Source organism: Manis javanica, chromosome 2, assembly GCF_040802235.1.
Source record: "Manis javanica isolate MJ-LG chromosome 2, MJ_LKY, whole genome shotgun sequence".
NCBI classification, from domain to species: Eukaryota; Metazoa; Chordata; class Mammalia; order Pholidota; family Manidae; genus Manis; species Manis javanica.
Genome location: NC_133157.1, coordinates 2,931,909 through 2,959,156, shown reverse-complemented (window position 1 = coordinate 2,959,156; position 27,248 = coordinate 2,931,909). Strand labels below are relative to the sequence as shown.

Here is a 27,248-nt window from a genome sequence, read left to right as displayed (position 1 = left end):
TCCCACTTCTGGGATGCACCCGGAGAGTCGAAGGCAGGGTCTCAAGGAGCTATGTCCATATCCACGTTCACAGCAGCCACAGCACAGAAGCAAGAGCTACCAACAGACGCATGTCCATCTGCGCAGAGGAGTATTATTCAGCCTTAAAAAGGAAGGGAATTAAGACACCGGCTACAAAACGGATGAACCTTGAGGACACTGAACGCAGTAGGGTCCTCGCACAAGGTTCCCAGCGTGGCCAAGGTCACAGAGACGGAAACCACACTGGTGGGGGCCGTGGCCGCGGGAGGGGGACAGGAGGGAGCGGCTACCCGGGGGAGAGTTTCAGTCTCACACGATGCAAAGAGTAATGGGGCGGATGATGGATTCGGCCGCCCAACCCCGTCAATGTACTCAGTGACCTCCGCACTGCACACTTACAAATGGCTGACATGGTAAACTTCAAGCATTTTACCACAATGAAGCTGGTGTGAAAGCCTTGGAAACTAGACGGCGTCCCGGGTGCCCCCAGTATGGCCCCCATGTGATTCACCCTGGGCTTCCCCTGTGCCCCCCCCACAGCCCCTTCCTGCCGCGAGGCCCAAAGCCGCCTACCCTGCAGCAGTACGTCTGGCTCTCTCAAACGGAAAAGGCTCACAGAGCCCCAGTGGTGGACGCTGTGGGTCCCGGGCCCGAAAGCAGGAGCCGAGTGAATGACACTGCGCCCAGGGAGCTGCCTCTCTGAGTTGATTCTATTTTCCCACTAAGTGGGCATCACCCTGAGGACTCCTAGAAAGACCGCTCCACGGTGGGCTGGATTTGGGAGGAGTGGGGCCAGCAGAGCAAGGATCCGAGGACGTCACTGTCCCCAACAGCCAGAAGACGCGATCAGCTGGAGAGAGCACGCTGTGGAAATTCCAGCCCCACCAGCGCCGGATCCTGGGGCCGAGCACGAGGGGGCCACGGGGTGGGCATGGGCTGCCTGCCTGCCAGGCGAGCAGCTGGGCCCTCTCCCCTGAACTGTAAGTCAGAAATGCTCACAGCTGCACACTCGCCCTCTGCCCACCGTCGGGTGGGAGCCAAGGCCAGGCAGGGAGGCTGTGCTGGGCCTGGGACGGCCCGTCCCAGGGGAGGGCCGGGCAGGAAAGGGCCCCAGCTGTCCTTGCCGGGAAAGCCAAGCCAGAGCTGTTATTTCGGCGGCCAGAAGCCAAGCCCCAGTCCCGGCCCACCTCCTGCAGGTGCACAGGGAGGGCCGTCCGCGTGGGGGATGCGGTGGCACACCTGCCCGCCCACCCGCCCACAGGCCCCGGGGCAGGAGTCGGCCAGGGCTCGCACCACTGCAGCCTCTCAGGGCTGGAATAACCATTGCCACTTCACCAGGTAGGGAAACTGAGGCCTGGGCCAGTCCCGTGAAAGCCGCCAGCGGGTCTTGTCCAGTTTGGACATGGCACCATGGGACAAAACTTACCTTTCCTCCAGATGTAGAAACAACTTGTCCCAGGTGAGGGGGAGGTGGAATAAAATAAAACCCTGCATGATCCCCAAGGGCGCCCCTTGCCAGCTGGGGGTTTCTCTATTCAGCCTCTTGACTCTGTTTTTCTTTTTACAAATTTAACTGCTGGGCATACGTGCATTTTGAGTCCCCACCTTTCCTCACAGGCAGCACAAAGGCCCCACTCACACCTGCCCTGCACCCAGGGCCATGCTCCTCAGGTGACCCCCTCCTGTCGGCCTTCTGCTGTTGAGGGTGCATCTGCGTGGGCCACTCTCATGCCTGAGGTCACAGCCCTGCAGCCCTCAGGGAGACGTGCTCCCCAGGTGAGATGGCTGACCACCAACCGGGACCTCAGGAAGCCCTGAGCCCCCCACTGCCCACCTTCCTTCACCTACTCAGCCCTCAGCCCAACAGCTGTCAGGCCCTACTCTGTGCCAGGTGCAAGGGTGCCGAGGTCAGCGCATCCTTGCCCATCCCGCCACGGGAAGAGACAGCCAACGGAGGATCCCGGGCTGCGCCTGCAAGGTGCCCACCCACCCATGTTATTTCCAGAAGGAAGAGGGAGCGGAGCCGGCCGAGGCAGCAAGGACCGAGCCCAGCCCGGCAGCGCAGACCGTGGGGCCAGCGGGCGGGGGCAGAAAGGTGAGACCCACAGACCGGAACTTTGGGGGAGCCTCCTGTGTGCACACAGAAGACAAAATGGCAAACCCAAAGGCACCAAGGGGACCTTGCTGTCCCCCCACCAGCCAGCCAGACGAGGGACACTCAAAAGTCTCCCTCAACGACAGTCCAGGGCTGGGCTGCATCCTCAGGCAGCTGCACTGTGGCGAGCCCTGGCCACAGGGCCCAGAGCCCCAGCCCCCACCTGCCACTGCAGGCTTCTCTCCGCACTTCTCCACGGCAGCCTCCCCCTCCTGCCTACCTCCTTGGCCCAGCTGAAGTGCCACCTACCTCTGGAGGCCTGCTGGCCCTCTCGTTCCTGGGGGCAGCCGCCCCTCAATCCCGCCATCTCCCACACGCCCTCCAGCTAAGCTGCTCAGCAAGGCCTGACCCTGCCCTCTCCCTACCCAAGGGCTCCTGGGCACCAGGGACTCAGTGAATGTCTGCACAGAAGAACGAGGAAACATGGTGCAGTGGTCACATTGTGACCCCCAAAAATCACAAAGATGTGTCTGTGTCCTTACCCCAGAACTTCAGGATCGGACCTTCTCAGGGATAAGGGTCTTTATGGATCTCTGCAGAGATCATGCCTCACATGCAATAAAAAGTGTCTGTGTAAGAGACCACCCAGAGGGAGAGAGGCTGGAGGGACGTGGCCACAAGCCCGGGACACCCAGGGCCACCAGGGGCAGGAGGGCCAGGAGGAGCCCTGCCCTGGAGCCTCCTGAGGCAGTGCCCCGCTGCAACACCTTGGTTTCAAACCTCTGCCCTCCAGAACCAGGAGAGAACACATTTCTGTGGTTGTAAGCCGTGCCCCACCATGCCCCTCCCCACCGGTGGCACCCCAGGACACGAGTGCACAGGACAGCCTGGGAAATGTGCATGCCCCAGCCTCTGGGCCCTCACCTGGTGCCAGGTCCTTTCCGGGGTGGACGCCATGACAAGGAGGAGTCCATCTGCTCTTGGAGGCCTGACGTTCCAGCACTGTGACACCAAGCCCCCCCCACCCCCCACACACAGATGCTGCCTGCTCACAGCATCCACGCTGCTGGAGCACCGGGAGGCCTGGGCTGTCTCCCGGGCCCAGCTGAGCCGAGGAAGTTCTCATCTGCGGGGAATTTCATCATCTTGCTGTTTAAATTCTGAATCATGAGAGACTGAGGACTTACTTCCCTGCCTCCGCCTGTCCCTGGAGGTGCCTCCACCACCAGACCGAGGCCAAGCGGCCAGGGCCACTCGGGGACGCACAGGACGCCACCGGAGCCACTCACCCGGGGGGCTCACCCAGAGCACTGGCAAAGGCAGCTTCCAGCTGGGAGGATCGCTCCCCAGGGTTGAGGGCCAGGTCCTGCCTCCACTGGGCAGCACCACCAATGGTTTCCTCGAGCCAGGAAATGAAGCCGATCAGAGACAGGAAAGGGGAAGCTCGGTGTGTTACTTTTCCTCTTTGCTGGGAGTCGGCTGATGCCAACAGTCACAGCAGAGGGAGGTGCCCCTACACTTGGGTGAGGCTGAAAGCCCTCCCAGACAGCTTCCATGGGATGATCTGCCAGCCCAGGTACGCGGCGCCCTGACACCCTGGCCCTACAACACCCCTGCTCAGGAGAGGGCTCTCGGACTTAAGGACAAGGGGTCTGGATCCAGAGAGAAGGGTGGGGGGGACAGGCTCTTCATGGGGCAGAGCTGGAAGACAAGAGCCGGGGAGGGGATGCTTCAGCAGGCTGGAGGGACCCTGAGGAGGGGAGCAGGAGGCTGGGGCCCAGGGGGACAGTAACACGGTGGTTCCGAGGCTGAATACAGATGCTGGCACCGAGCAGGACAGGTGAGCAGGGTGTGCCCTCCGTCACCCACGCCCAGGCAGCCCGGCCCACCTGCCTCTCCCCATCGTCTCAGCACAGCTCCCAAGCAGGCTGGGCCCAGAGCGGGGGTCTGGAGCCCGCCACGGAGGGCTGAGGGCCGGCCCAGGGACACAGGGCAGCAGACGGGACTGTGGGGCCTGCGTGGCTACGGATGCATCAGAAGCGGTCTGGGCTCCTCTGATGAGGACCAGAGTTGGGGGGCACTGCAGTCTGGGGCTACAATCCCCTCTCCACTCCGGCCAGGCCTCGGGAGACCCAGGACGGGTCCCCAAGGGAGTGTGCACCTGGCCCCATCCCCCAGCACCACTTGTACCTCTGGAGGGTCTACAGCAGCCGGCCTCACCCGCCAGACACAGGGCCTTGGGGCCAGCTTGGGAGAAAACTGCCAGGGGCTGCGGCGAGCCCCGGATGGCTGGCTTCTGGTTCCCACAGCACACGAGGCCCACACCTGCCTCACTTCCCACTCCCGACCCCACGCTGGCAGGCGTGGAGAGCCTCGCAGCCGGCAGCATCATGCCCTTGAGGAAGCAAGACTTCTGGGGAACTGAATCCATCTGGGAACCGACACGCCTGGATCAATGAGTCTGAAGGGCACAGAAGGGTGGCCTCAGGCCCTCAGAAGTGCTGCCCCCCCGCGCTCTGCACCCACCCCTAGGCCCACAGTGAGAAAGGGGTGGCCCCCAAAGCCCCCCACCCTGACCCGCATCCTCATCCCACCGTGACCCCCAGCCTCCTGATGGCTCGCTCCTGGGACGCCTCCCCATCATCCCCACGGACACAGGGAAGCCAGAATCTGGGCAATAACACAGCCACACACGCCGGCCCGGGGCCAGCGAGCCAGGGAGACACAAGGCGGCCCCCACCCCAACTCTGCCCCTCCCTGACACACACGGGCACCCGGGGCAGAGGCTCGGGAACACTCAGCTGGGTGGAGGGAGGGGAGAAGGAAAGAGGCCATCCCCCCAGGTTCCTGTGACTCCTCCGGTCCCCAGCACCCCTCCCAGTTCCACCTCCCAGCACAGTGGAGAGGCCCCCACCCCCGCCCCATGGGGTCCCAGCCCTGGACCCTGCACTGTGCCCAAAAGCGTTTCAGGGGTTTTATCAACAAGGAGGGAATTGCAAACACCACTGGGGGGGCTCTGCTGGGCCAGTTCGCCCCTTGCACGGTTGTCTAGAAACAGTAGTTTGATTCGGATTGTTGTGTTTGCCTCACCTTTCAGTTTTCTTTCCTGAAAGTTACCCAGGAGTTTCCACCCCGCGGGTTAGGCCTGCCCTGCCCTCTGGGGCCTCCGGTCACCCCCGGGCTCTCCCTCGAGCGTCACCCCATCAGCTCCCACTCCTCCAGTGCAGAGCGCGGACCTCGGCTTCGTCAAGAGGTCTGAGTTCCACCCAGTCCAGTCGGTACTCGTTACTTCGTGCAGCTTTACCAAGGTCACCTTTTCATGAGTCATCCCCACCCATACAGATCCCGCAAATTATTTACAGGTGATGGCCTTTATTTCCTACAGCAAAGGCACCTTCAAGCAGCACAAATGAGGCAGTGGGTACAGCTGTCTGCACTGTGCCCAGCAGACCTGCTGTCTTGTCAATGGGTTTCAGCGTGACCAAAGAAATGACAGTAGAACGTTCTTGGGGTGAAAGGGTTATGCCCAACTTTATTTCCACGGTGGCAGGTCAATCCCTACAATCCCATTCATTCAGAGCAAGTCTGCACGCAGCAAGCCGGTCTCTGCCTCCAGGCCTCTCTGCCAGCATGGCCGTCCTCTGGGCCTCTGTCGTCGGCGCTGCCACCACTCCAGCCTCTGCTCTGCTCTCCTGCAGCCTTGCAGCCCTGCCACCATGTCGCCCAGGGCACTGGGTGGAGCTCTTTATATAGAGTCACTAATGATGCATTGCCCACACGTGTGTAGTGCTAGTCAACCAAGGCCAGGTGAGAGTTCTAGCCACAGGAACTTGGGTGGGTGGGTAGTGGGTGGGGACCGGTGGGGGGGGGGCCTTCCCTTGAGACAAGCCTCATGAGGACTGGCTCCAGGAGGTGCCGAGTATTGGTTAGTAATCAGTCAGTCAGAGATCTGAGGCCTCCAAAGAGTCAGCAGCCGGCATTCACTGGAATGGTCAGGACACCCCAGGAGAACGCCCCTGGCAGGAGCCGGGGGGTGGAGGGAGCGTACTGACCAGAGTGCCAGGAAGGAAGACTGAGTGAGTGGTGGACCAGGACAGCCCAGGTTCACTAAGGGAGGCGCCCCTGTCTCAGACATGTCTCAGTGCACACCCCCGACGCAAAGCGAGCCAGCTGGCTGCACCCTTCCGCAGGCTGTCCCACCCTACAGAGGGCAGCGGGGAGCAAGGCAAGCTCTGTAGAAAGGAGTGCTGGGAGCATCCAGTCTCTGGAGGCTGGGGGCTTCTGGAACTTTCTGACACCAGGCAGCCATTAAAAACAAGGGTGTCAAATGCCACACTTCACCGCACGGAAGGGAAGGCATGATTTGTGTGTGGCCAGGGAAAAAAGGGAAACTGACACACTCTAAGACCCAGGCCATTCTCAGAGATGTTAGAACATGAAAAGCACTTGTCTGGGAATGATGAGATATGGTGCATGGAAAGCCATGGGGGATAGGCGTGGAAATGAGAAAAGCAGGCTCCAGAATGGTAAGAAAGGCACAGCCCCAGAGCTGTAACCAAAGCGGGGTGCACAGTTACCCAGGCATGGTTTTCCTCCAGGTGGGAAGCCTCACACACGCGTGTGTGGACCTGGTACGCTCACATCAGGGCCCTCAGAAGATGGGGGATGTGCTGACTGGGGACAGGCCTGAGACCCTCAGCCGTCCACTTCCTCCTCGGGGGCCTGGGTGAAGCTGTGTCTGTCCTGGAGAGGGCAGAGCCCAGATAACTCCCGACGGAGTCAGCATCACAGCAACGCCGACCTCTTTCCTCTCACAGCTGCACCAACCTCCTGCTACCCAGCACCTCCTGTCTCAGAACCTGGTGCCCCTCAGAGAGGGAGGAAGGGGTGGCGGGCAAAGGAGACTTATCCTGGATGGCTGCCTCCACAGTGTCGGACAGCAGCACTCCATCCTCTGACAGCCCTGGGCTCCCCCCTGGGGCCTGCTCCTGTCCAGGCTAGGCTTTGGGGATGCACCCCCACACAGCCGCCTCACGGGGGCTGCCCAGAGTTGTGGCAAATGCTCCCCACACGTTACCCGCCACGGAGCCAGCACGTGGTTGTTTCCTGATTAAAGCTTTACTGGATCAATAGCAGTAAAGCAGTCCCAAAGAAACTGATCTAAGGCAGTGCCCTTTTTAAGAAAAACCACTCTTACCACAGGCAAAAACCACTTAAAAACAACACAACTATTTGGTGTTTGGAGCCAGTTCCACTGGGTCCCTGCAAAGGCTGTCGTGCTACCTGGAGATGAATCACACATGAATCCGGGATCTATGCCTCCCCTGGGAGCTGGATTCCAACACCCCCACCCCCTCCGAGTAACACACGTCAGCACCTGTTTACAACCTCTGGAATAAGCTGTGCGCTTTGGAAGGCAAAGCTGTTAGCACGGTGCAGAACATAATTACCAAGGAGAAGTGGAATTAGGGCCCGTGCTCAAAGGTGTTTTTCTCTCTGTGGACCCGGCTCGGCAGAGGCTGCAGTTGGTACACGAGGCCGGGCCAGCATGATGACTGCCCCACTGTCAAGTCCTGCCTGGACACTGCTGTGGTCAGACACACAGAGACCGGAAAGGAGGCAGGAAGCTCAAAGCCAGACAGAGAACACAACAGGGTGGGGCTGAAACGCCCCCAGCCCTGGTCAGGGCAGATTCCAGACAGACCACTGGAAGAGCCAGGCCTTCCCTGGGCCCTGGGCCAATGGCAGACCTTGAACCCCAGGGAATTAATCTGGTGGGCCCCACCATGCACCCCACTGCCAAGCCCAACATCAGGGCACCTCTTCACCCCACATGTGATCGGTGGCCAGCCCTGTCCCTCCCCCACACCCCTGGAGCCTGGCGTCTCTCTCCCACCCCCACACCCCCCGCCACTGCAGGCCTGATCAGCTTTCCTGCCGGGGAAGCGTATCCGCCTTCTCCCAGCTCCCCGCCCGCCCGCCCGCCTCGAAGCCACTCAGCCCAGCAGCCCCAGGGGCTTCTAAAGCCCCGTTGGCGCACACCACCTCCTCTCCAGGCCCAGCCGGGACCCCTGGCACACCAGGACGAAGCCACCCGCCCACCACCCTGCCTCCCTGAAGCCTGAAGGCAGTGGCCTTGAGTCCCTGTCACCTCCCCTGAATGTGACCACTGTGTGTGCTGTCCCCCTAGACCCTGGACCCCTGGAAGCAGTTGCCAGCCCTCACCCATCTTTCCATCGACCCAAAGGCCAACCGAGTAAAGGCAACAGGAGCTCAGTAAAGGTGCCCTGAGTGCTAGGAGGTCCAGATGACCTGCGGGAGTTGCAGGAAGAGCTGGTGAAACCTGGGAAGACTGCCTGGGGGAGGTGAGAAGCCTGGCACTCCTTAAAGGAAGGGGGAGCTCAGACAGGCAGCGGGGAAGGAGGGCCCTTGAGAAAACGCCCACACCCACCTGGCACGGAATCTGACTACAAGGGAAGAGACCGACCACCATCTCTTTCACAGGCACAGAAAGGCCTGGGACCAGGTGCCCCCCACAGGAGCCCACCTGTGCCCCCGCACGGTCCCACTACACCACACAACTCAGACAGGAACTAGTGCCTGGGGTCCCAAAAGTGCATTTCACATGGAGTATGGGTTCCAAAGCGAAGGACAGGGAACCAGCTGTACCAGCGCCTGCTGGGACCCATTTCACAGAGGCGCCTCTGAGACCTGGGTGGTCAAGGGCTTCCTGGGGCTGCACACTGCCTCATCAGCAGTGGGGCAGGTCCCAGTTCAGGCCCAGCCTCACCACCACCACAGGGTGCCGGCCCTTCCTCCCCTGAAGGAGGCCACACGGCCAGGGCTGTGTGGGTTCCCAGGTCCCTTAGGGGGCGTGTGCAGCTGCAGGGACAGGGCAGCTTCTCCCCTGAGTGCTGGCCAGGACCGAGCCCCCGCCCCCACCCTGGGCAGCTGTCCTCAGGGACCCCAGGGGGCCGGGTACTGGCTCTCAGGCCCACCCCCACGCTCCCCACATCAGGGGCTCCTCCTGGCCGGCAGGGCTCACGTGATCTACAGCTCTGCTCCCCCTGAGTCCTGCTGGCTAACAGATGTTTCGTTTAAGCAGCTAAATTATCACAAAATACACCCAAAGAGATGACAGGCCAATTTCTCCCAAGGCTTATTTGCATGAGAAGGGAGTGGTGTGTGAAAATTCTATCTTCCCTTTTCTGGGAAAAAAAAATATATTACACACAAGTTGAGAAAAAAAAAAGAGAGTGGATGCCAGCACACGAATCACCACTGGGAATGTTCAGATGGATACGAATCCCTCTCTCAGAAGCCCCCCAGCTCCGCACAAGAGAGGATGCTGAGGCCACAGTGGGCAGGCCACCATCTGAGCCCCGCCTCTGTCGGGCGAGCCCTTGCCCTCTCTGCTCTGTGCCTCGGTTTCCAAGGCTGTCGTGTGGGTGGTGATGACCTCTGCACAGGGTTGCATGGGGCTGCCGTCTGCCAGGCCCAGGCCCACGCTGAGTGCCTCCGGGGTGTGCCTAGCTATGACCATCTCGGCATGGCCAGGCAGGCCCAGCATGGCAGCTGATTGCACTGTGCCCAGGGAAAGTCGGGGTGGGCTGACCAGTCCCACACGCGAGAGAAACTTTCCGGGCTGGGTCCACTGTCCACCACCGAGGAGCAACCCGGGCACTGGCCACACTTCTGGGGCCACAGATGGCAAAGCAGAGGAAAGACTGAGGGCTGCAGCTGCTTGGCTGGGCAGGGGGGACGGGGTGATGACACTGCCCAGCTGCTGATTTCCCACCCTACATGAGGCAACCACCAGCAACCAGAGGCCCAGGCTGTGGTGGAGAGAGCAGGACAGGGGCCCCAGAGCTAGTCCAGAGTGTGGCCAAGCCATGGTCACGCGTCCCCGGCATCAACAGAACCAGCTGTTCAGTGGTCACCTACTTGTGGGCCCTGACTTAAGGCCAGGAGACAGCCAGGGCTCCCACAAGCAGAGAGGGTGGACACAAGCCCCAAACAGCCCAGAGGTGGACAACGTCACTGAGGCTTATCAGGGATGCCAACAAATGCACAGAATGGAGCCTCTGGCTGGAGGGCACAGGAGACCCAGCCTGGCCTCCTGACCCAAAGTCCGCTTGATTCGTTCACACACGCACCTAGTCCCAGAAACAAGAGGGCATCACGCTGCCAAGAGGCTCAGCGGCACGTCCCCAGCAGAGACAAGCCAGACCAGGCAGGCCCATGGTCACTGCGGACGGTGAGCTTACAGCCTGGATTTACTGACAGTCACTCACTCCAGACAAGGCGCAGGTCCTCCGCAGCCCAGCCCTCGGCTCCCGCCCACAAGACCATCGGGAAGCGCCTGACCCCACATGCAGGCTTCCGCCAAGCATCGGGGGAGCAGCAGGCAGGGGGTGCAGGAGCACCACCTCGTTAGCTCACCCGGGGAAACCAAGACCCCCAAAGATGCGGCAGAAAGCCCATGTCACTGCTGAGAGCAGGCGCTGCCTCCGTGCCGGCTCCCGGGGGGATGGCCTACCGCAAGGCACCTGGGAAAACACCCTTCTTCCAAAGCAGCAGGAGAACACCCAGGGCCTCGCCAGAGGCAGGGTGGCTTCCCACAGAGCAATGACACACACCGATGGTGGGGCTGCGGCTCTGTGTTCCTGGGAGGAGGCTACGGCTTCCTCCCAGCCATCTCTGGAGGCACCAGGGGCAGAAATCAGGGCCCCATTTTACAGATGGGGCAGCTGACAGCCAGGCGTGAAGCATGGGGCCTGAGAGCTTCCCACTGAACCATCTTCCTTCATCAGCTGCCCTGAATCAGGCACTGGCCACGCACAGGAGGTGGGGAGGAGAGGGGGCTTTTCTCCTTACAGTTCAGCCAAGGAGCTCTCCTGGGCACCCTGTGAGGCACAGAGTCACGAGCCCGGAGCAGAGGAGGCCGTTTCCTGGCCCAGCACCACGTGAGCCTCTCTCTCCACAGAAAGCAAGTCTTGGAGAATCCCCGGTGGCCCTGCCTGGGGCACCCAATCCTGCCTCAGTATCCCAGTTAGGAGGCAGTGCCAACCTAGGGCAACAAAGGGGCCGAGAAACATGCCACAAGGGAAGCCACAGGAAGCCACGTGGGACACAGGGGACTTGGACAAGGGCCTTCCGCATACATATGTATGGCAGGCAGCAGCCACCGTCTGTCAGGCTTGGGGTCCTGCTGGCCGGTGCCAACCCTGAGCACGATCTCCAGGGGGCCAGCGAAGACCCTTGCACAGGACTTGGAATGTGCGGGACACTGGACAGACCGTACCTCTCACACAAGCTCACTCGACTTTCCAAACAGTGGGCTGCAGGTAATGATCCACATTTACAGAGACGGAACCAGGGTCAGAGACATGACGCGATCTGCCCGGCATCACAGCACGGAAACTCACAGGTCGGGACACAGGTCGGGAGAGCTTCCTGAAGCCCATCCACCGCCGTCCTGCCCGGAGGCCCCACCCACCCGGCCGGCGCGGTGGGCCGGCACTTTCAGCGACATGCGGGCAACACGAGTTTGAGCTGCGCAGGTCCACCCACGCATGAATTTTTTTTTCAGTAAATCCATTGGAAAAGTTTTTAGCAATTTGTGATAATATGAAAAAACTCCCCAACTCTGTAGCCTAGAAATACAGACATTTTTTAAAAAGGTATGTCATGAATGCATAAATTATATGTAGATACTAGTTTATGTTATCATTTACTACCATAAATTCAATGGTAGGCCATTTTCACCTGTGTGGGGGGCAGGAGATGGTGCCCTGCCAACCCCACACTACTCAAGGCCCAACTGTGTTAATGTATACAATTAGTGTATTTGCCTTTATTAGCACAATGGCAAAACATAACTTTTTTTAACATCTCTTCCGGAGGATGGAGGCCACACAGGCAGAGGTGTCCAGACCCACGGAAGTCACGCTGTGGCCCCGAGGCTCAATCGCCACCACCTGCTCAAATTCCTCTTGCAATTCTCCAGCCCACAAGGGAAATACTACTTTGTTACTGTGGTGAAACACGCATAATGTAACATTCAGTTACTGGCACCACCACCACCATCTAGTTCCAGAACTTCACCACCCGAACAGAAACCGGTACCCGCTGGCCGTCACTCCCCATTTCCCACCCCACCCCTGACAACCACTGATGTGCCTTCTGTCTAGATTTGCCTGTTCTGGACACTTCCTGTAAGAGAATCACGCACTAGGTGGCCTCTTGCACCTGGCTTCCTTCCCTCGGCACGTCTGTGTTGTGGTGTGTCAGTACTTCACCCCTGTCATGGCTGAGTAACATTCCCTTGTCCGGACGGACCACACACTGTCTCTCCATCATCTGCTGAGAAGACGCTGTTTTCATCCCCATCCTACAGGGGAGGAAGCTGAGCCTCCTTGATGGTCGAGCCCAAGGGCCCGCAGTGGTCAGCGGCAAAGCCAGGACACCAGCCTTGAGCCCTAACCACAACGACTGTGCCTGGACAGCACAGGAAATGGGGAGTCTGGGCCCTTCCACAGCGAGACACAAGGGCCCGGGGGCAGCAGTGATGCGGAAGCCCAGGGGGGCCCGCACAGCCTGTCTCTGGCCTGGTCACAGCCCACTGCCCTGCCTCACGCCTGCTTCCTTTAGGCCCTGGGGTGAAAACAAAACCGAGAGGCACTCAGATGGGTGCTTAGTATCAGTGCTTGTGAGCAACCCTCCCTCCGTCAATAGGGGAACAGCTCCGACCTGAAAGGTGCCTTGTCTCTCACCAAAATGACTGTCAGATTTTTGTCCCTCTTGTCCAAGCAGCAGAGAATCTGGGGGCTGGGGGAGGCAGCACAGACACTGGGATGTAGGTGAATTAAGAGGGAGAGGAGTTTAGAAGCAAGGGAGAGAGGGGCCTCAGGAGGTGGCTGGCCAGAGCATGAGGGGCCACAGCCTTCCACCCCTGCCGGAGGTGGGCTGTGAGCCGCAGGGAGTGTCCCAGGCCCTGGGACATGCTCTACAGCCCTGGGAGGTGGAACCCCTCATGCACGTAAAAGACAGGATGGTCCACGCTCCACCTACAAGCTGTCATGTGGCGCACCTGCAGTCCTGGCAGCACACAGCCAGCCTCCCCCCTTCCCCGGGCCTGCCCCAGACCACAGCCAAGCCCCCATGGGAGGACAAGGCCAAAGAGCCACCACATGAGCCTTGGAGAGTGGGCGTGGGAGGCCCAGGGCAAGCTGTGCGGCCCTAGCAGGTGGCCTGGCTCTTGGCACCTCAGCCTTCAATGCGGCCACGGCATCCCCCTCAGCCCAGAGCTCCAGTGGCTTTCTATGTCTAAGAGACAGAATAATGATCATCAAGTGAATATTGATAAAAACTGGAAACGTGCATGACCAGGGAAATCCAGGGGCTTTCAGGAGGGAGGCCGGCCAAGGCAGGACTGGCGTGGACAGAGGAGGGCACGGAGCGGAGAACATCTGGAATGCAAACCTGCCTCCCTGCAAAATGACCCGGTCCTGGTGACATTCTCTTGGCACCCCAACCCCCGCCCCCACACTCCCGTCTCAGACATCCACCTCTGGCTGACCTGCTGCAGCCACGGAGGCCGAGCAGAGCGGCTGCACCTGTCAGAGGCGAGCCCAGAGGCAGCGCGGCAGTGTCTTAGAAGTCCTCGGACAGCATAAGCAGGAGCCCCCCATACAGGAGACAACACGGGCCTGGGGGCCTCGCGGTAGGCCCCCCACTCCTGGAAAGGCCTGTGAGCTCACAAGCCCTGGCTCGGAGCTGGCCGGCTCTCACCCGGGACCACATGTGTGCACGCTGCCTCAGCAAAGGCACAAAACCGAACCAAGAGGGGCATTTACGGCCTCACGTGTAGGCTGGCTTAGGCGGTGAGAATGGTGTGTTACAAATGCTTATTTTAATCCTTGTACAGACTCTACAAAGGCTGACAAATAAACCCCACAAAACAGAAACATCACGTTTCCAGCATTGCTCAGACTCCCAGAACCTGTGGCCACCAGACGGGGAGCCCCACATGGGTGCCAGCACCCTGGGTCCCAGCAGGCAGTTCAAGCACACAGTGCACACCCCTGCTTCCCTCTGCGGCCGCATGTTTGTTATTCTAGTTTATCTTTTGGATTCAGAAACCAAACAGGCGCAGCAGCTACAGGATGGGGGCCGGGAGCCCCCCCACCCCACCCGGCCCCGGAGTAGAGCTTCCAGGGACGAAGGACGCAGCATCCAAGCGGGGGCTCGTCCAGGCTGGGGAGGGGACTCAACCCTCCCGAGGGCAGGGTGCCTCTCCTGAACCCCATACACCGGACTTGCCTCCCAGTCATGTTCAAGGACATGTCTCAGGGGGACCCTTACGAGGAAAAGCTTATGCCCCAGATTCAGAGGCCCCGGAGGGCCCAGAGTGGGGATGCCCAGGGAGAGGACTCCCACCGTGGGGCAGGGAGCACTGCTCCCTGAGCACACATCACACCCAGGCGCTGGGCTGGGAGCTCTGGGTCCCCTCAGCGCCTGCCGGCCTCGGCCAAACCACAGGAGTGACTGTCAGAAGCCCCCTTTCACGAACAAGGAAACGGAGGCCCTGAAGGACAGTCGCACAGCCAAGAAGCAGAGAGGCAGGATTTGAACCCACATCTGAGAGGGTCTGGTGCTGCACCCATCTCCAAACCAGGGACGAGCTGCCGGCCACCCTACCACCTGACAGCACACAGGGCTACATAGGGTGAGAAATTGGGGTGCCCAGGCTGCGGGGCACCAAGACGCCCACGGGGGGGGCCATGGTCCCAGGGGGCTTGAAGGAACAGGTGCCCTGCAATCATCAGACTTGGCACGAGACCTCCTGTGTGGCACAGACAGGAGTCCAGGAGCCACAGCCGCTCTGTGGGGACAGTGAAGAGCTGCCCCGAGCCCACGCCCAGACAGGCTATAACTGGCGGGCTCGTCCCCAACAGGCCCCAAGGGCACCTCTGCAGCCCCTCTGCCCAGTTCCAGCGTGGAGCTGACACAGATTTGAGGACAGCAGGTGCAGAAGGGGGAAACAAGACTACACAAGTCTCACAGCCAAGCACGACTGTCAGGGAGCCACCGCCACGTCCTGGACGCTGCCTGGGCTCCGAGTGGCCACCCCAGCTCTGCCCGCTATCCTCCTGCATCTCAAAGTGCCAGCTCTGCTTCTCCATGAGCTCTTTCTCCATGTCCCCTCCAGAAGGTCAGTGACCCAAGGACAAGGGCCTTGACTCTTTTACCCAATGCCCACAAGCGTTTGGCGGCGAACGGGAGCTGAGTCGATGGCGGAGAGAGTCAGTCTCTGAAGGGGCGGAGGGGACAGGCTCTGAAGCCGTGCAGACAGAGGGCACCGGCCAGCCCTGGGCCGCCTCTGGATTCAGGCACCGCAGTCACCCAACATCCTCACCAACGGCGGACCCTGCTGAGGGCAGCTCTGATGGTGGACAGAGGAGCAAAGTGGCCAGCGCTCCAGAAGCTGCACGACCCCAGGCTGGCCGGTCTCCCCAGTAAGCAGGGCACAGCCATCTAACCCAGTGCCTCACACAGTCTCCTGAGGCCCATCCCTGAAGCAAACACCCATCTCCAACCTGCATTACCTCAAGGCATCTGGTTTTCAAGGCCAGCTCAAGCGCCACCTCCACTGTGAAGCCCTCTGCAGTCATCTGCCCCCAGCACCCAATCACCCTGCCCACTACAGACTAGCACGGCCCCAGATGACCTGACAGCAAATCCTGGGTCTGACCCCATCTCCTGCCCTGTCCAAGCCAGGAACTCCCTGGGAGGAGGCGGGGCTACCATCCACCAGCTGAGAATCTTCCACCCTTGTTGGGCCACTGAGTGAGGGCCAGTGCCCAGCCAGCGGGAGAAGCCAGCCACCCGGGCTCGGCTGGGGCACAGTGCTCTGAGGCTTACAAGGCCAGGTGCAACGCAGGGACGGTGCCAGGCCCATGTTCTTCCACCGGATCCTCCCGGCAGCCTGCAAGGTGACCACCATCATCCCCATTTCAGATGAGGAGACCGAGGTTCGGCCAGGCCACTGACACCGTCACCACCAAGATTCTCACGGCAGATGGATGAATGGTGCAGCAGGGGCCCCTCCATGGCCATTTCATTCAGTGTTCCAGGACCTATTCATGGCCCGCACGACTGCAAGCACGAGGGGTCAGCCTCTGGAAGCCTCAGCTTCCTCATCTAAAAAGTGCAGCTGAGAGCAGAACCCCGGCCACAGATGCTCCAAACGATGAGGTGCATTCACACAGTCCCGAGGCACTTAGCACGGGTTTTGGCGCGAGGTAAGCATGGAGAAAGCTTGTCCTTGTTGAACACTTCCTGTTTGAGGAGCCCATGCCAGGGGCGCTGGATGCAAACGGAGACATGACTGCAAACCATGATGGGACAGGCGAGGGGGCCCGGGGCACCAGGACACATTCAAAGGCCCTGCACATATGGTGGCGGCAGGCCGGCCCGCTGCCTGGCTTTGTACGACCGATGAGCTAAGAAAGGTTTTCACAGTTTTAAACAGTCGGGAAAAAAATCATCAAGAGAACAGTATTTTGTGACACATGAAATTCAAATTTCATTCTCCATAAATAGTTTATCGGTGCACGGCCACACTCTCTCGTTACAGATCGTCGACGGCTGCTTTCCCGCCAGGAGGGCCGAGTTGAGTGGCTGCAACAGAGAACGGCCCACAAGGCCCAAGACATTTAATGTCTCGCCCTCCATGGAAAACCCCCTGCTCGGGGGCATGAGGGGAGGAGCTGGACTAAGGGGCAGTCAGGAGGGGAGCCCACCCGGCAGGGCCTCAGCTGTGGGGCCGCAGGGTTCGAGTCTAGGCATCTGCTAACCCAGGACCATGTGCGCCAGCCCCACCACCACTGCATCCCCCTCCCACACTCGGAAGGCTCTGAAATCAGCCGCAGCCACAGGCACGGCCCGTACAGGGACAGGAGAAGGGCTGGAGGGCATCACACTGCCGAGTGCCCAGCACAGGACCCAGTGCACCTCTGGAAGGACGAGGGGGAGTCCCTCCAGGGAGGGACATCGTTAGTCACCCAAGCCTCAGGGCAAGAAACGGTTCAAATGAGTGGGGGTCACACTGTGGCTATTCACCCTTGTCAGGCTCCCAACAAGGTTGCTGCCCCACCCCTGAGCCCACGCACAGCTGTGTCCCCCATTCCCGGCACTGAGATGCCCCATTTCCAGGGCCCAGACCACAGAGACAAGTTCTCCCTCATGATGGTGCCACAAACCTGGCCACATGGACCTGCTAGTGTTCTGGAAACCAGCGCTGCCAAACTTTCTTTCCACTACCACCCCACCCAAGGAGGCTTTTCAGGGATTCTTCCTAATTGCCCTCCCTACTTGAAGCTTTCATACCACAGATATGTTTGTTTGGTCTCTATACACATCTGTGCTTTACGTATAAAAAGAATATGATTTCTTCCTATCCAAAGATCTGACTTCTGCCCCTTTGGGGGAAATATACCCCCTACTGGGAATGCCTGGGTTAAGTAAGTTATTAAAATTAATGTTGCACATTTCTTATTACTTTTATAGCACAACCACCAGAAATTTTAAAATACAAATGTGGCTCACATATTTCTATTTGGCAGTACTGATGTAGATAGAAAATAAAGACAAGTGTAAATGTGTGCAGGTATGTATATGTACATAGACACATACACCCACACCTGGGTGTACTCACCGACACACGCACACACACCCCCAGGTCTGACCTGAGCGCCTGCAAGCGTGCACACCCCAGCAGCAGTGCGCACACATGCACCCAGATCCTGGCTTCTAAATACCCCATTCCACAATGAACCAGAGCTCTTCAAAGAAAGGGCTGATTCCTGAACTGGGACAAAGAAAAACACAAGATGAGCCCAGACATCTTGTGCCAGAAAGGGTTGCAGTGCTTTCAAAAAAGGGTGGGAACCTGTCAGTAAGCTAACAGAGGACAGCCAGAAGCAGTTCCCACTGGTCAAACATGAGCATCCGAATAATAGCTGCTACAGATTCTAACCCATGAAATAAAATAGGAAACCATACTCCAGGCTGGCAGAAAGGAAGGAAGAGAGGGAGGGAGGGAGAGGAGGAGAAAGGAAAGAGGTGGGCAGAGAGGATGAGGCATCTGTATTGCCTCCAAGGGCCCTCGTGGGAATATCTGTGAACCCCAAGGGGGACAAAGTGACTTCACAGTGGAGCGGCCTGCAAATACCACCTTAGCCAAGAGATTCAAGTCAACATCCCAGCAACGGGGCAAATCTAAAGCATGTGCTGCCTGCAAGACAGGAAGCAAGGAGGATACGGCAGTGTGGCTGCTCTCTGTCCCACAGGTGGGCGACCTGACTCTAATCCTGAGAAGCTGCCAGACGGCCCCCAATGGAGGGAATGTTCTGCAAAGGCACCCATAACCTTCAACAGTGCCAAGGTTATGAAAATCCAGGGAAGGCTGAGGCGCCATCCCAGACTAAAAAGCAGCAGCTGCTGGCAGCACTCAGGTGGATCCTCTGCTGAAAAAGGGCACTTACTGAGACACCTGTTAAGGCCTGAGTGGACTATGTGGTGGGGCTGCCGCGCTGTACTCAGGGTCAGATGACTGCCCTGTGGTTATGGAGGGAATGCCCCAGGGTGTGGGAGACACACTAAAACACCCAAGGCTTGGGGCATCAAGTCACCAACTTACTCTCAAAGAAGTCAAGAGAAAGTTAGGTATTCTGCACTTACAGCTTTTCTGTGACCTGAGATATTTTCCCCCACAAAAAAGAGAAAATGAGAAAAAGAAATCTACCTGAAAGAGAACAGGAAAGCGTTCCTTGTCCCACTGGAATCTGCGTTCCGCCTCTGCTCTCTGGAAGCCCTGGCGTGGCACACCTGAGCCAAGCACCCTCCAGCTGCCCTCGGGGACCCGCACGCACCGGGAGGCTGCTCTGCAGTCATCTCACCCACATCTGCTGTGCTGCGCTGCGCATCCCACTCACCTGGAAGCGAGGAGCGCAGGGACCCAGCTGCCCCCAGCGACCCTCACCAAGCCCATAGCCTGCCTGCCAGTGCAGGGGCTCTCGGTTGTTCCCCCAATGAAGGGACACAGTGCCAGAGGCGTAAAGGAACCAAGGGCTGCCAGGCTCTGCGTGATCCAGAAATGAAGACTTGGCAGGACTCAGACCAGTCAAGAGAGGGGCAGACAACCGCACAGGGATGCCGGCGTTCCTCACTCAAAATCCATCCAGCACCTGGGCTGGAGCGTCAGCAGCAAGAGTGTGTGGCTCCCAAGTGACGCGTGCATTAAAATAAAGTGCAAAAGTGTGGGGTTAGGAACACACACGGGATATACAGGGGGCCAAGGCCAGGCTCACCAGGAGGCAGAACAAAAGGAAGTGAAATCAAAGGAGACTTCCTAGAGGAGAGGGCCTCCAGCCTAGCTCTTGCAGGAAGAGCCAGGCTAAGAGGGGAGGTTTTCCCACACCTGCACAGCACATGAAGGACTCAAGGGAAAAGGCATGGGGGCAGGGCCGACAGGCTGGAATGTCAGGTATGATGCAGGGATGGGTAGGAAGGAGTGTTGGTGCCGGAAGAGCAGACAGAGAAAAGCTGTGGCAGCCAGGGGCCTGGGGCCCCTCTATGCCAGATCCTGCAGACAGGCTTCCCAACCTGTCCTATGGGGAGAAGGCCTGCCAGGGCGGTGTGGGCAAGAGCCTGGTGGGTGGCGCCCTAAACGTTCCAACTGCACACCAAATGCAAGGCTGCCTGCTGGCCTCAGCAACCTCACACCCAAAGCTCCTTCCAGACGCCTGCAATCTCTTATCAGAATCAGCAGATTGTGGCCAGACTTAATTAGTTTAATTAAACCCAAGGTGGCTTCCAGGCATTTTGGATAAAAGAATAAAGCATACCCTGCCAGCTCCAGGGGGCACAACAAAGGGGCAACCTGCATCTCTATGCAAACACCTCCTGGTAGCCGGCTCTGCACACAGCAGATACTCAATAAGTGCGCACTGCTCCTGTGCGCCTCAGGGCCAATCATTGGGATCGGCTCAGAGAGGAGGGGCACTCCAAATGCTATCCTCTGAACACAGGATGTCACCATGACAAGCCAGCATGGCATTCTGAAACATGGGGACACCATGAAGCCTCTGCACTAGACAGGTCCCGGGCATGCCCTGGCAGCAGGGAGACAAAGACCCTGCCGACTGATTTGCCAGCCAGGCATCTAGATCCCCAGGGAGGGCGGGCACACACTCCCCATGCTACCCGTCCCGTGGAAACAGACACACACCACCAAGGAACCGAGAAGCAGGCAAGGAACACCCCCGAAAGTCAGCGAGGCGGCTTAGCAAAGTCTTCTGAGATCATAGTTGGTTCACAATCCTAGCCGACCTAAGGTCATGGTTTTTGTTTTGCCATTTACTAGCTGTGTGACCTGGGGCATATCCCTCTACCTCTCTGGGCTTCAGCTGCCATACCCATGAGACAGGGATAGCGTACCCCTCCCAGGATCGTGCAAGGGCAGCTGTGATCTTTCTTGCACGCTAACCACCACGGACTGAGAGTACACCTCCCATCCCTTCTCCAGGACTGTAAGTTTCCCAGATAACAAAGAGCAGCCGTGCAGAGAGGCCACCCAGGTCCTTTCCCAAACCCCGCATGGCCACACACAGTAAGAGAACGGTTTCTTTCATTGCAATGCACAGTTGGAGCCACCAGCTAGCCCCCGGGCCCAGTGCATGTGGGTTCCCAGCACACGTGCAGGCCTGGGTGACAGCAAAAGACACGCAGAGCTCAGGGTAACCAGCCCCACACTCCACGCGACCACAGGCCAGCAGCAGTCAGCCACGGGGCGACACCACCGGTGTCCAGATGACCACCTGAAAATCATGAGCGGTAATTCAGCACCGCACTAAGGGCATTCTCTGCCTTGCCTCACCAAATCCTCCCAGCACGGCTGTGAGGTTACTGTCACTCTCCTTCAGCAGACGAAGAAACCGAGGCTCCAAAGGTGGTCGCCTACCTGGGAGGGGACAGTGCCAGGTTTCAATCAGAGCCTGTGGCCATGACGACACACAGATACTCGCCCATCAGGTTCTCCCTGCCCCACCCCCAAGCTGGGGCGGGGGGCTCAAAGGGGCTGTCGGGGGTATCAGTGCTGCTCCCCACCTCTCCGTGGCTCCAGGAACCCAGCACCCCGGCGGGGCCAAGCCACCTGCCACAGCCAGAGCCCCCTCCCCCGGCCGGCCCAACCACAGACGGGGCGGGGCCTCTGCTGAGCGGACCCACCCACACAGGCTCAGCGGGAGCCGGGGGCCGTCCCCCTGCTAATCAGCCGGGAACCGAGCAGCAGCCAGCAAGCCCGGGCAGCCCCTGCCGCTCACAGCAAAGGCAGACACTCCAGCGGGCCCAGCTCTGCCCTCCACAGCCCTTCTTCCCCTGTTTCCCTAGCCCAGCCCCGGGGGTGGCGGGGGCTGGATCTGCGCTGGCCCCGGGCGACAGGGCACCTGCCTGGGACCCGGGCAGTCAGTACTGGGAGTGCCTCAGGACGGCTCTGGCTTCGGGGAGCGCGGAGCACCAGAGCGCCGGAGGCTCGCCGGGGCTGCCTCCCTGGGCCGCCTAACGGAGTGGGAAGGCGGCCCCCGTCCCTTAGGGCTCTTTGTCAGCGGCCACCCCCCATCCTCCCCGGAAGGGGGGCCCCATCTCCTCGGAAACACCATGCCGGCCAAGGGGCAGAGGTCGCGCAGCCCAGCCTGGAAAGGCAGTGACTCACTCCATCCCTCCTTCCCCCGGCCCGTTTTCCGATGCCACATTTGTGAATAGCCGTTGTCCACGCGGACTTGTAGAGGGACCGATTGAAAGAGGCTACAGAGCCAACAGGAAAGTGCCCCCGGCCCCTTGGGCACCCAGCGCCCCTTCCACGCTTGCTGGGGTGCGGGTTGTGTGACCCGGCAGGACAGGACGGGAGCTTCCAGTCCGCTTAAGTCTCAGCTAAGTTCCCTTTAAAGGGCCAAGAAAAGCAGCTCCTGCCCACTGAGCAGACATTTTCCTGCCGGCCGCGGGCCACACGCGCCTTGGCCACGACAAAGGCCACACTTAAGGGTGCCGGGGAAGCAGAGAGGGGCTCCCGCTCGCACCAAGTTGGGCAGCCCCCCCCCCCGCCCCAGGGCCGGATGCCGCTGGCGTCCAACCCGGTCCAGGAGGAGGTGGAGGCTGGAGGGCGGCGCGGGGGCAGCGCCCCCCGCCCACCCGCTCCCTGCGGCCTGGGCGCTCCTGCTCCGCGCCCCGCCCGGCCGGGCCCCTCGGGCCGCGCCCCGAGCACCGCCGCGCCTGCCCGTCCTCCTTGGAGTCCAGCCCCCAGAAGCTAAGCTAGAGGACCCGAAGCCCAACGAGGCCACCCGGAGAGGCGGGCCCCAGGGGTCGGAGACGACACAGAGAGGGGACCACGGAGGCGGGGAACCACGGAGGAGGGCGCCCCGCCCGGGTTCGAGACTCCTCTAGCCCCAGGAGGCGCAGACCTGGGCAACGGGCGCTCCCAGGCAGTGCCAGCGGGCGGCGGGGACGCGCCCCAGGCTTGGGGGACTTTGGTCAACTTCGCGCCTCCGGGTGGCCGCGCGGAGCCGGCTCTGGGCCCGGAGCGCGTCCTTCTCTCGGCTCCCCGTCCCGCCGCCTGCAGCCGTCCCCGAGCCCCACCGCTGCGGTCAGGGTCCCGGGACCCCCCGCGCGCGCGGACCCTCACCTGGGACATCTGCGGCCGGAAGTTGATGTCCTTGAGGTCGACGGAGCCGGGGGAGAGGTTGTGCAGCAGCTGGCACAGGAGCACGCCGTCGCGCAGCGCCTGCGCCAGGTCGAAGACCACGGCCGAGGGCCACACGACCCGGTGGTTGGGCGGCAGGACCTTGCAGTCAATAAGCCAGCGGCCGCACTGCCGCCACTGCTCCATGGCGCCCGCGGTGGCCGCAGGGCCGCCCGCTCAGGGCAGCGCTCGGGCCAAAGTGCGGCGGCCGCGGGGCATCCCGCCCGCCCGCGCGGGGCTCAGCGGTCGGGGCGGGGCTTCGCGCGGGCAGCCCCGGGTCCCCGCTGCGCCACCGAGCGCCCCCTCCTCTTCCTCCTCCTCCTCCTCCGGCTTTCCTCCGGGGCGCCGCTCCCGCCCACGTGCGGCCGCGGGGTGGGCGCTGGGGAGCGCGCGGGTCCCCCTTTCACACACACAAGTCCCCGCGGGTCCCGGGCCGGGCTCCACGCAGCCCGCCGCCGCAGCGCTCAGCGACCCGCCCCACCGGGCGCCGCATTCTGCGCTCTGGGCGCCCCGCGGCCGCTGCCGCTCCTGCCCCGCCCGAGACAAAGGCCCGGTGGGTCTGTCGCTCTGCGCGTCCGGGCCCGGCCTCCCTAGCCGCCGCCGCTTTGTTAGCCCGCGGGCGGGCTCCGCGCTCCGCGCCCGGCGCTCGGACTCTGCAGCTCCGCGGCGCGGGGCTCCGGGGGCGCTGGGGGGTGGGGGGCGCGGCCACGGGTGGGGCGGGGAGGGGGCGGGGCCCGCGCGCTGGCCGGGCCCCTCCCCGCGCCCCAAGCACCGCCCCCGCCCCCCCACTTCCTGTCCCGCCGCCGCCCGCGAAAGTTGCGGAGGGCGGGGGCTGAGGCTCGGGCCGCGGCCCGGGTCCCGCCGACTCAATCCGAGAGGCGCCAGGACTTTTTCGGAGCTCACACCCTGGGCGAGCGACCTCGCTTGTGGAGTGATGGCTCGGTCGCTGTCTGTGCGTCCCTCCAGCGTTCCGCTCGTGCATATCAGGAGGTGACCCCTGTCGCGCGGGGGACCTCCGCATGGCCCTTCCGGACAGAGAAACCCAGAAGGGGTCACCGACTAGGCCGGGGCCTCCCGTGCCCCGCAAGGTCCATCAAGCGGCCCCTGCGAGACAACTCGAGGCCAGAGGCGCACGGGCCAGGGTATGTGCCCAGAGCCCCCTTCCCAGCCTCCTTCCTGGCCAGAGACCCGCAGGAAGCCCCAGGCCGGGCACAGAGAGCAAAAGGCAGGATTCCCTTGCTTAATGACCCAGGCGTCTGGCACTCGCAGCTGCCCAGAGGGCAAATCCTGGCGTTCGAGATGGAGTATGTGAAATAAGTAAGTGGGAGAGAGGGAAGGAGAAGAGGGCCAGCTGGCTGCCCAGGGTGTCCCCCACCCCCACACAGCCTGTGGGGGCCCACTGACCCCGCCCTGAACTACTTCCTGGGACACACCCTGGGGGGCTGGAAGGCCCTGTTCTCAGCAGCTGGCCTCCTGTGACGGTGGGAGGGCTCCAAGCACTGAAAGAGCCGATCTGGCACTGGCATGGTGTGGGCCCTGGCTCAGACGTCAGGAGCCCTGCATGCTCAGGGCCGACGCCCGTGGCCACTCTGGGCAAGTCCGAGCCCTTCTCTGAAACTGGCTCAGTCATGAGGTGGAAGTGGGGTGACCAGTCTTGAGGGGCCTGCCTTGGACACTAGCAGTTGAACCCTGGGCCTGTGTTAGCTGGGTGGCACTGGGCAGCTCCCCTTTGGGCCAGGCCTGTGCCCCCTCGGCATTCCTGGAGCAGGGCCCAGAGCAAGGTGACACACCCGTCCCACTGCCAGCTCAGAGACTGTACCCTGGGCCCTCAGTGCTGAGAACTGGCCTCTGCAGAGTCAGGCTTGCCCCTTCCCAAACTCAGGAAGCAGCAGGGGGACCCAGGCCGGGGTCTGGTCCCTGGAGAGAGGCGGGAGAGGAGCTGGCCTCGCAGGGAACACCCAGGCCGTGCTCACAGTGGTCCTGGCCAGAGTAAAACCAGGCCAACTGACCAGTGAGCTCCAAGCTCCTGTCCAGGTGTCCCTCTGAAGAAACCTTGGTGCACAAGCACCGGAAGGACCCCTGCCTCTGGGGGCGGGATTGAACCTGCCCAGCTGGAGACAAAGCAGGTGATCCGCTGCAGCGAGCGGACCCCTCCAGCATCACCCCGAGAAATACCAGCTCTGGTGGAGCTGAACCCAGCCCTTCCAGCCCTCCCTCTGAGAGTGGCAGGCACCTTCCCCGGGCAGCACCCCCCCCCATTCTGTAGCATAGGGAGCACCCCTCGTCATCAGAATTGCTCTCAGGAACAGGATTCACTGGCCAGAGGCTTTTGCACAGTGCTTGGGGCAGATCGGGGCTTCCATGGGGTGCCCTATTCATGGTGCCCTATTAATGCCCATGTGTCCCACAGGTAGCTCCCTCAGCAAGAAAGGTGCCCCTGTCCTCATTGCCCTTGGCCTTCCTGCCTGGGCAGAGAACCAACCAGGATGATGAGCCCAGGGATGGGAGGCAGGCGCTCACCGCCGACTATGCAGACAGTCGCCTGCCGCCCCCTGGTGGGTGGGAAAGGCACTGTTACCCCCTGACTGCCCCGCAGTCATGCGGCCACTGCCCAGCTGCACCCAGAATCTGGGGCTTAGGCTTGAGAAAGCCAAGTCAAGAGACCCAGGCCTCACCCAGGTGTGGTCCTGAGCCAATCACAACACTTGCCAGTTTCCTCATCTGGACAATGGGCATCCCCACTCATCCTGTGTACCTCAAAGGGACCTGGGAAGGTCCAGCAGGCAGGCTGGATCTAAATGAATGAAAGCTTGGCAGAAACTCTCCTCCGGGCCCTTGGTGTGGATGCAATGAGCATGTCCACACTGCACCTACTCAGCAGTTATTAGGAAGCATGGACATGCTTCCAGAAAACCCTACCACCATCCACATCCTCTGCCACTCAGCGCTGTCTGCCTGGACTACCAGCAGCACACCTCCAGAGGATACGGCACCCTAGAGGTGAGCCCAGAGACGACAAGCCAAACGCAACCCTCGAGGTGGCAGCATCTCAGTGGGGCACAGCCAGTAATGACCGGTTTCACCAGTGAGAGGCCCTGTACTAAATGCCTGGATGGTGGAGTGGGATGAAACCCAGGGGACATAAAGCACCCATACCAGTCCCAGGATATGGATGGTGGATCACAGACCCCCTCCCTGCCTCCACTATACCACCCTCTCCCCTTCAGTCTGTCCTCAGCAGCCAGCAAGGACCTGATCAAACCTTGGGGAGACCCTGTCTGTCACTTTCCTGCCCAGAAAAGAGCCCTTTCCCCTCACCAGAGGGAAGACGCAGTTCCTTCCCGGGCAGGCCCCACATAGTGCACCCCCTCCCCGATACTACAGCTCTCCAGACACACCCAGCACACCCCCACCTCAGGGCCTTTGCACTTACTGTCCCTCTGCCTGAGACTCCTGCCCACGTAGGTGCATGGCTCACCCTTGCTGCTTCCACCGACCCCTCCCACACCTGCCCCCGTCTGCTTCTCTGCACTTTCCCCCACCATGAGGCCGGTTCACTCAGCCTCATCCCTCTAGACTGTCAGCTCTGAGGCCCAGGGACCATCTCTGTCCTGCCCCCAGCCCACATCCAGCACCGCTAACTGGCTCAGCCCACAGTAGGTAGTCCAGAAATAGTTGTTGAATGAAACACCAAATGAATAAACCAACAGCTTGGCAAAGTACTGCAACTACATTTTAAAATATGACATATTCTTTCATAGAAGTCACAGAAATGTGTTAAACTGATTCAAAGATTTTTTTAATAGGCTATATAACCTATTTAATTCCTCTAGCATGTTTTAACAACGTCTGTAGCATATTTCAACACCCTTATGTGAATGTGTGACATCACCCTACCTAAGATATGCCCAGTAGCACATTTCCACTCAGCATGTTGAATCCAACACTACTGATAGTTGTAGTGGCCGCTCCCGTTTGGAGGGCTGGGTGGCTGGCCTAAGGTGTCATAGGCGTGCTTCACCTCTGTTGAGCCTCCATTTGTTATGTTAGCTTTTTCTGTCCTGAGGGGTCAAGTGCAGAAACCAACACCCACACCAGTGAGCTGCTCCGGGTCCCCCAGCATTGCGTGAAAGAGCCGGGTCCAGGCAGCAGGCCTCCCGGGCATCTGCACAGGCATCCAAATGCTGCTGCTGAAAGGAGCGTCTGTGCCTGGGACCTCCTGCTGTCCCTCCACACACTGATTTGGGTGGGTGGGCGATGAGGGAAAAGGGAGGACACTGCGGTTTGAGAACACATAGCCACTGACTTGGCCAGAGGTCACAGCCGAGCCCA

The 27,248-nt window shown here is 60.6% G+C and overlaps 1 protein-coding gene across 4 annotated transcripts in view; it reads right to left on the bottom strand.

Annotated features, from left to right (window-relative positions):
- The window catches only part of VAV2 (vav guanine nucleotide exchange factor 2), a 167,098-nt gene extending 143,490 nt beyond the window's left edge, over nucleotides 1-23,608 (bottom strand). The window contains exon 1 of one of the 4 annotated variants that reach the window (XM_037007766.2): nucleotides 22,860-23,608. In XM_037007766.2, the coding sequence (XP_036863661.2) occupies nucleotides 22,860-23,063 (204 nt within the window). In that variant the 5' untranslated portion in view covers nucleotides 23,064-23,608. The remainder of the gene's footprint in view (nucleotides 1-22,859) is intronic. The other 3 variants (XM_037007769.2, XM_073222002.1, XM_037007771.2) reach the window with 3 other exon arrangements.
- Nucleotides 23,609-27,248: the final 3,640 nt, after the last annotated feature.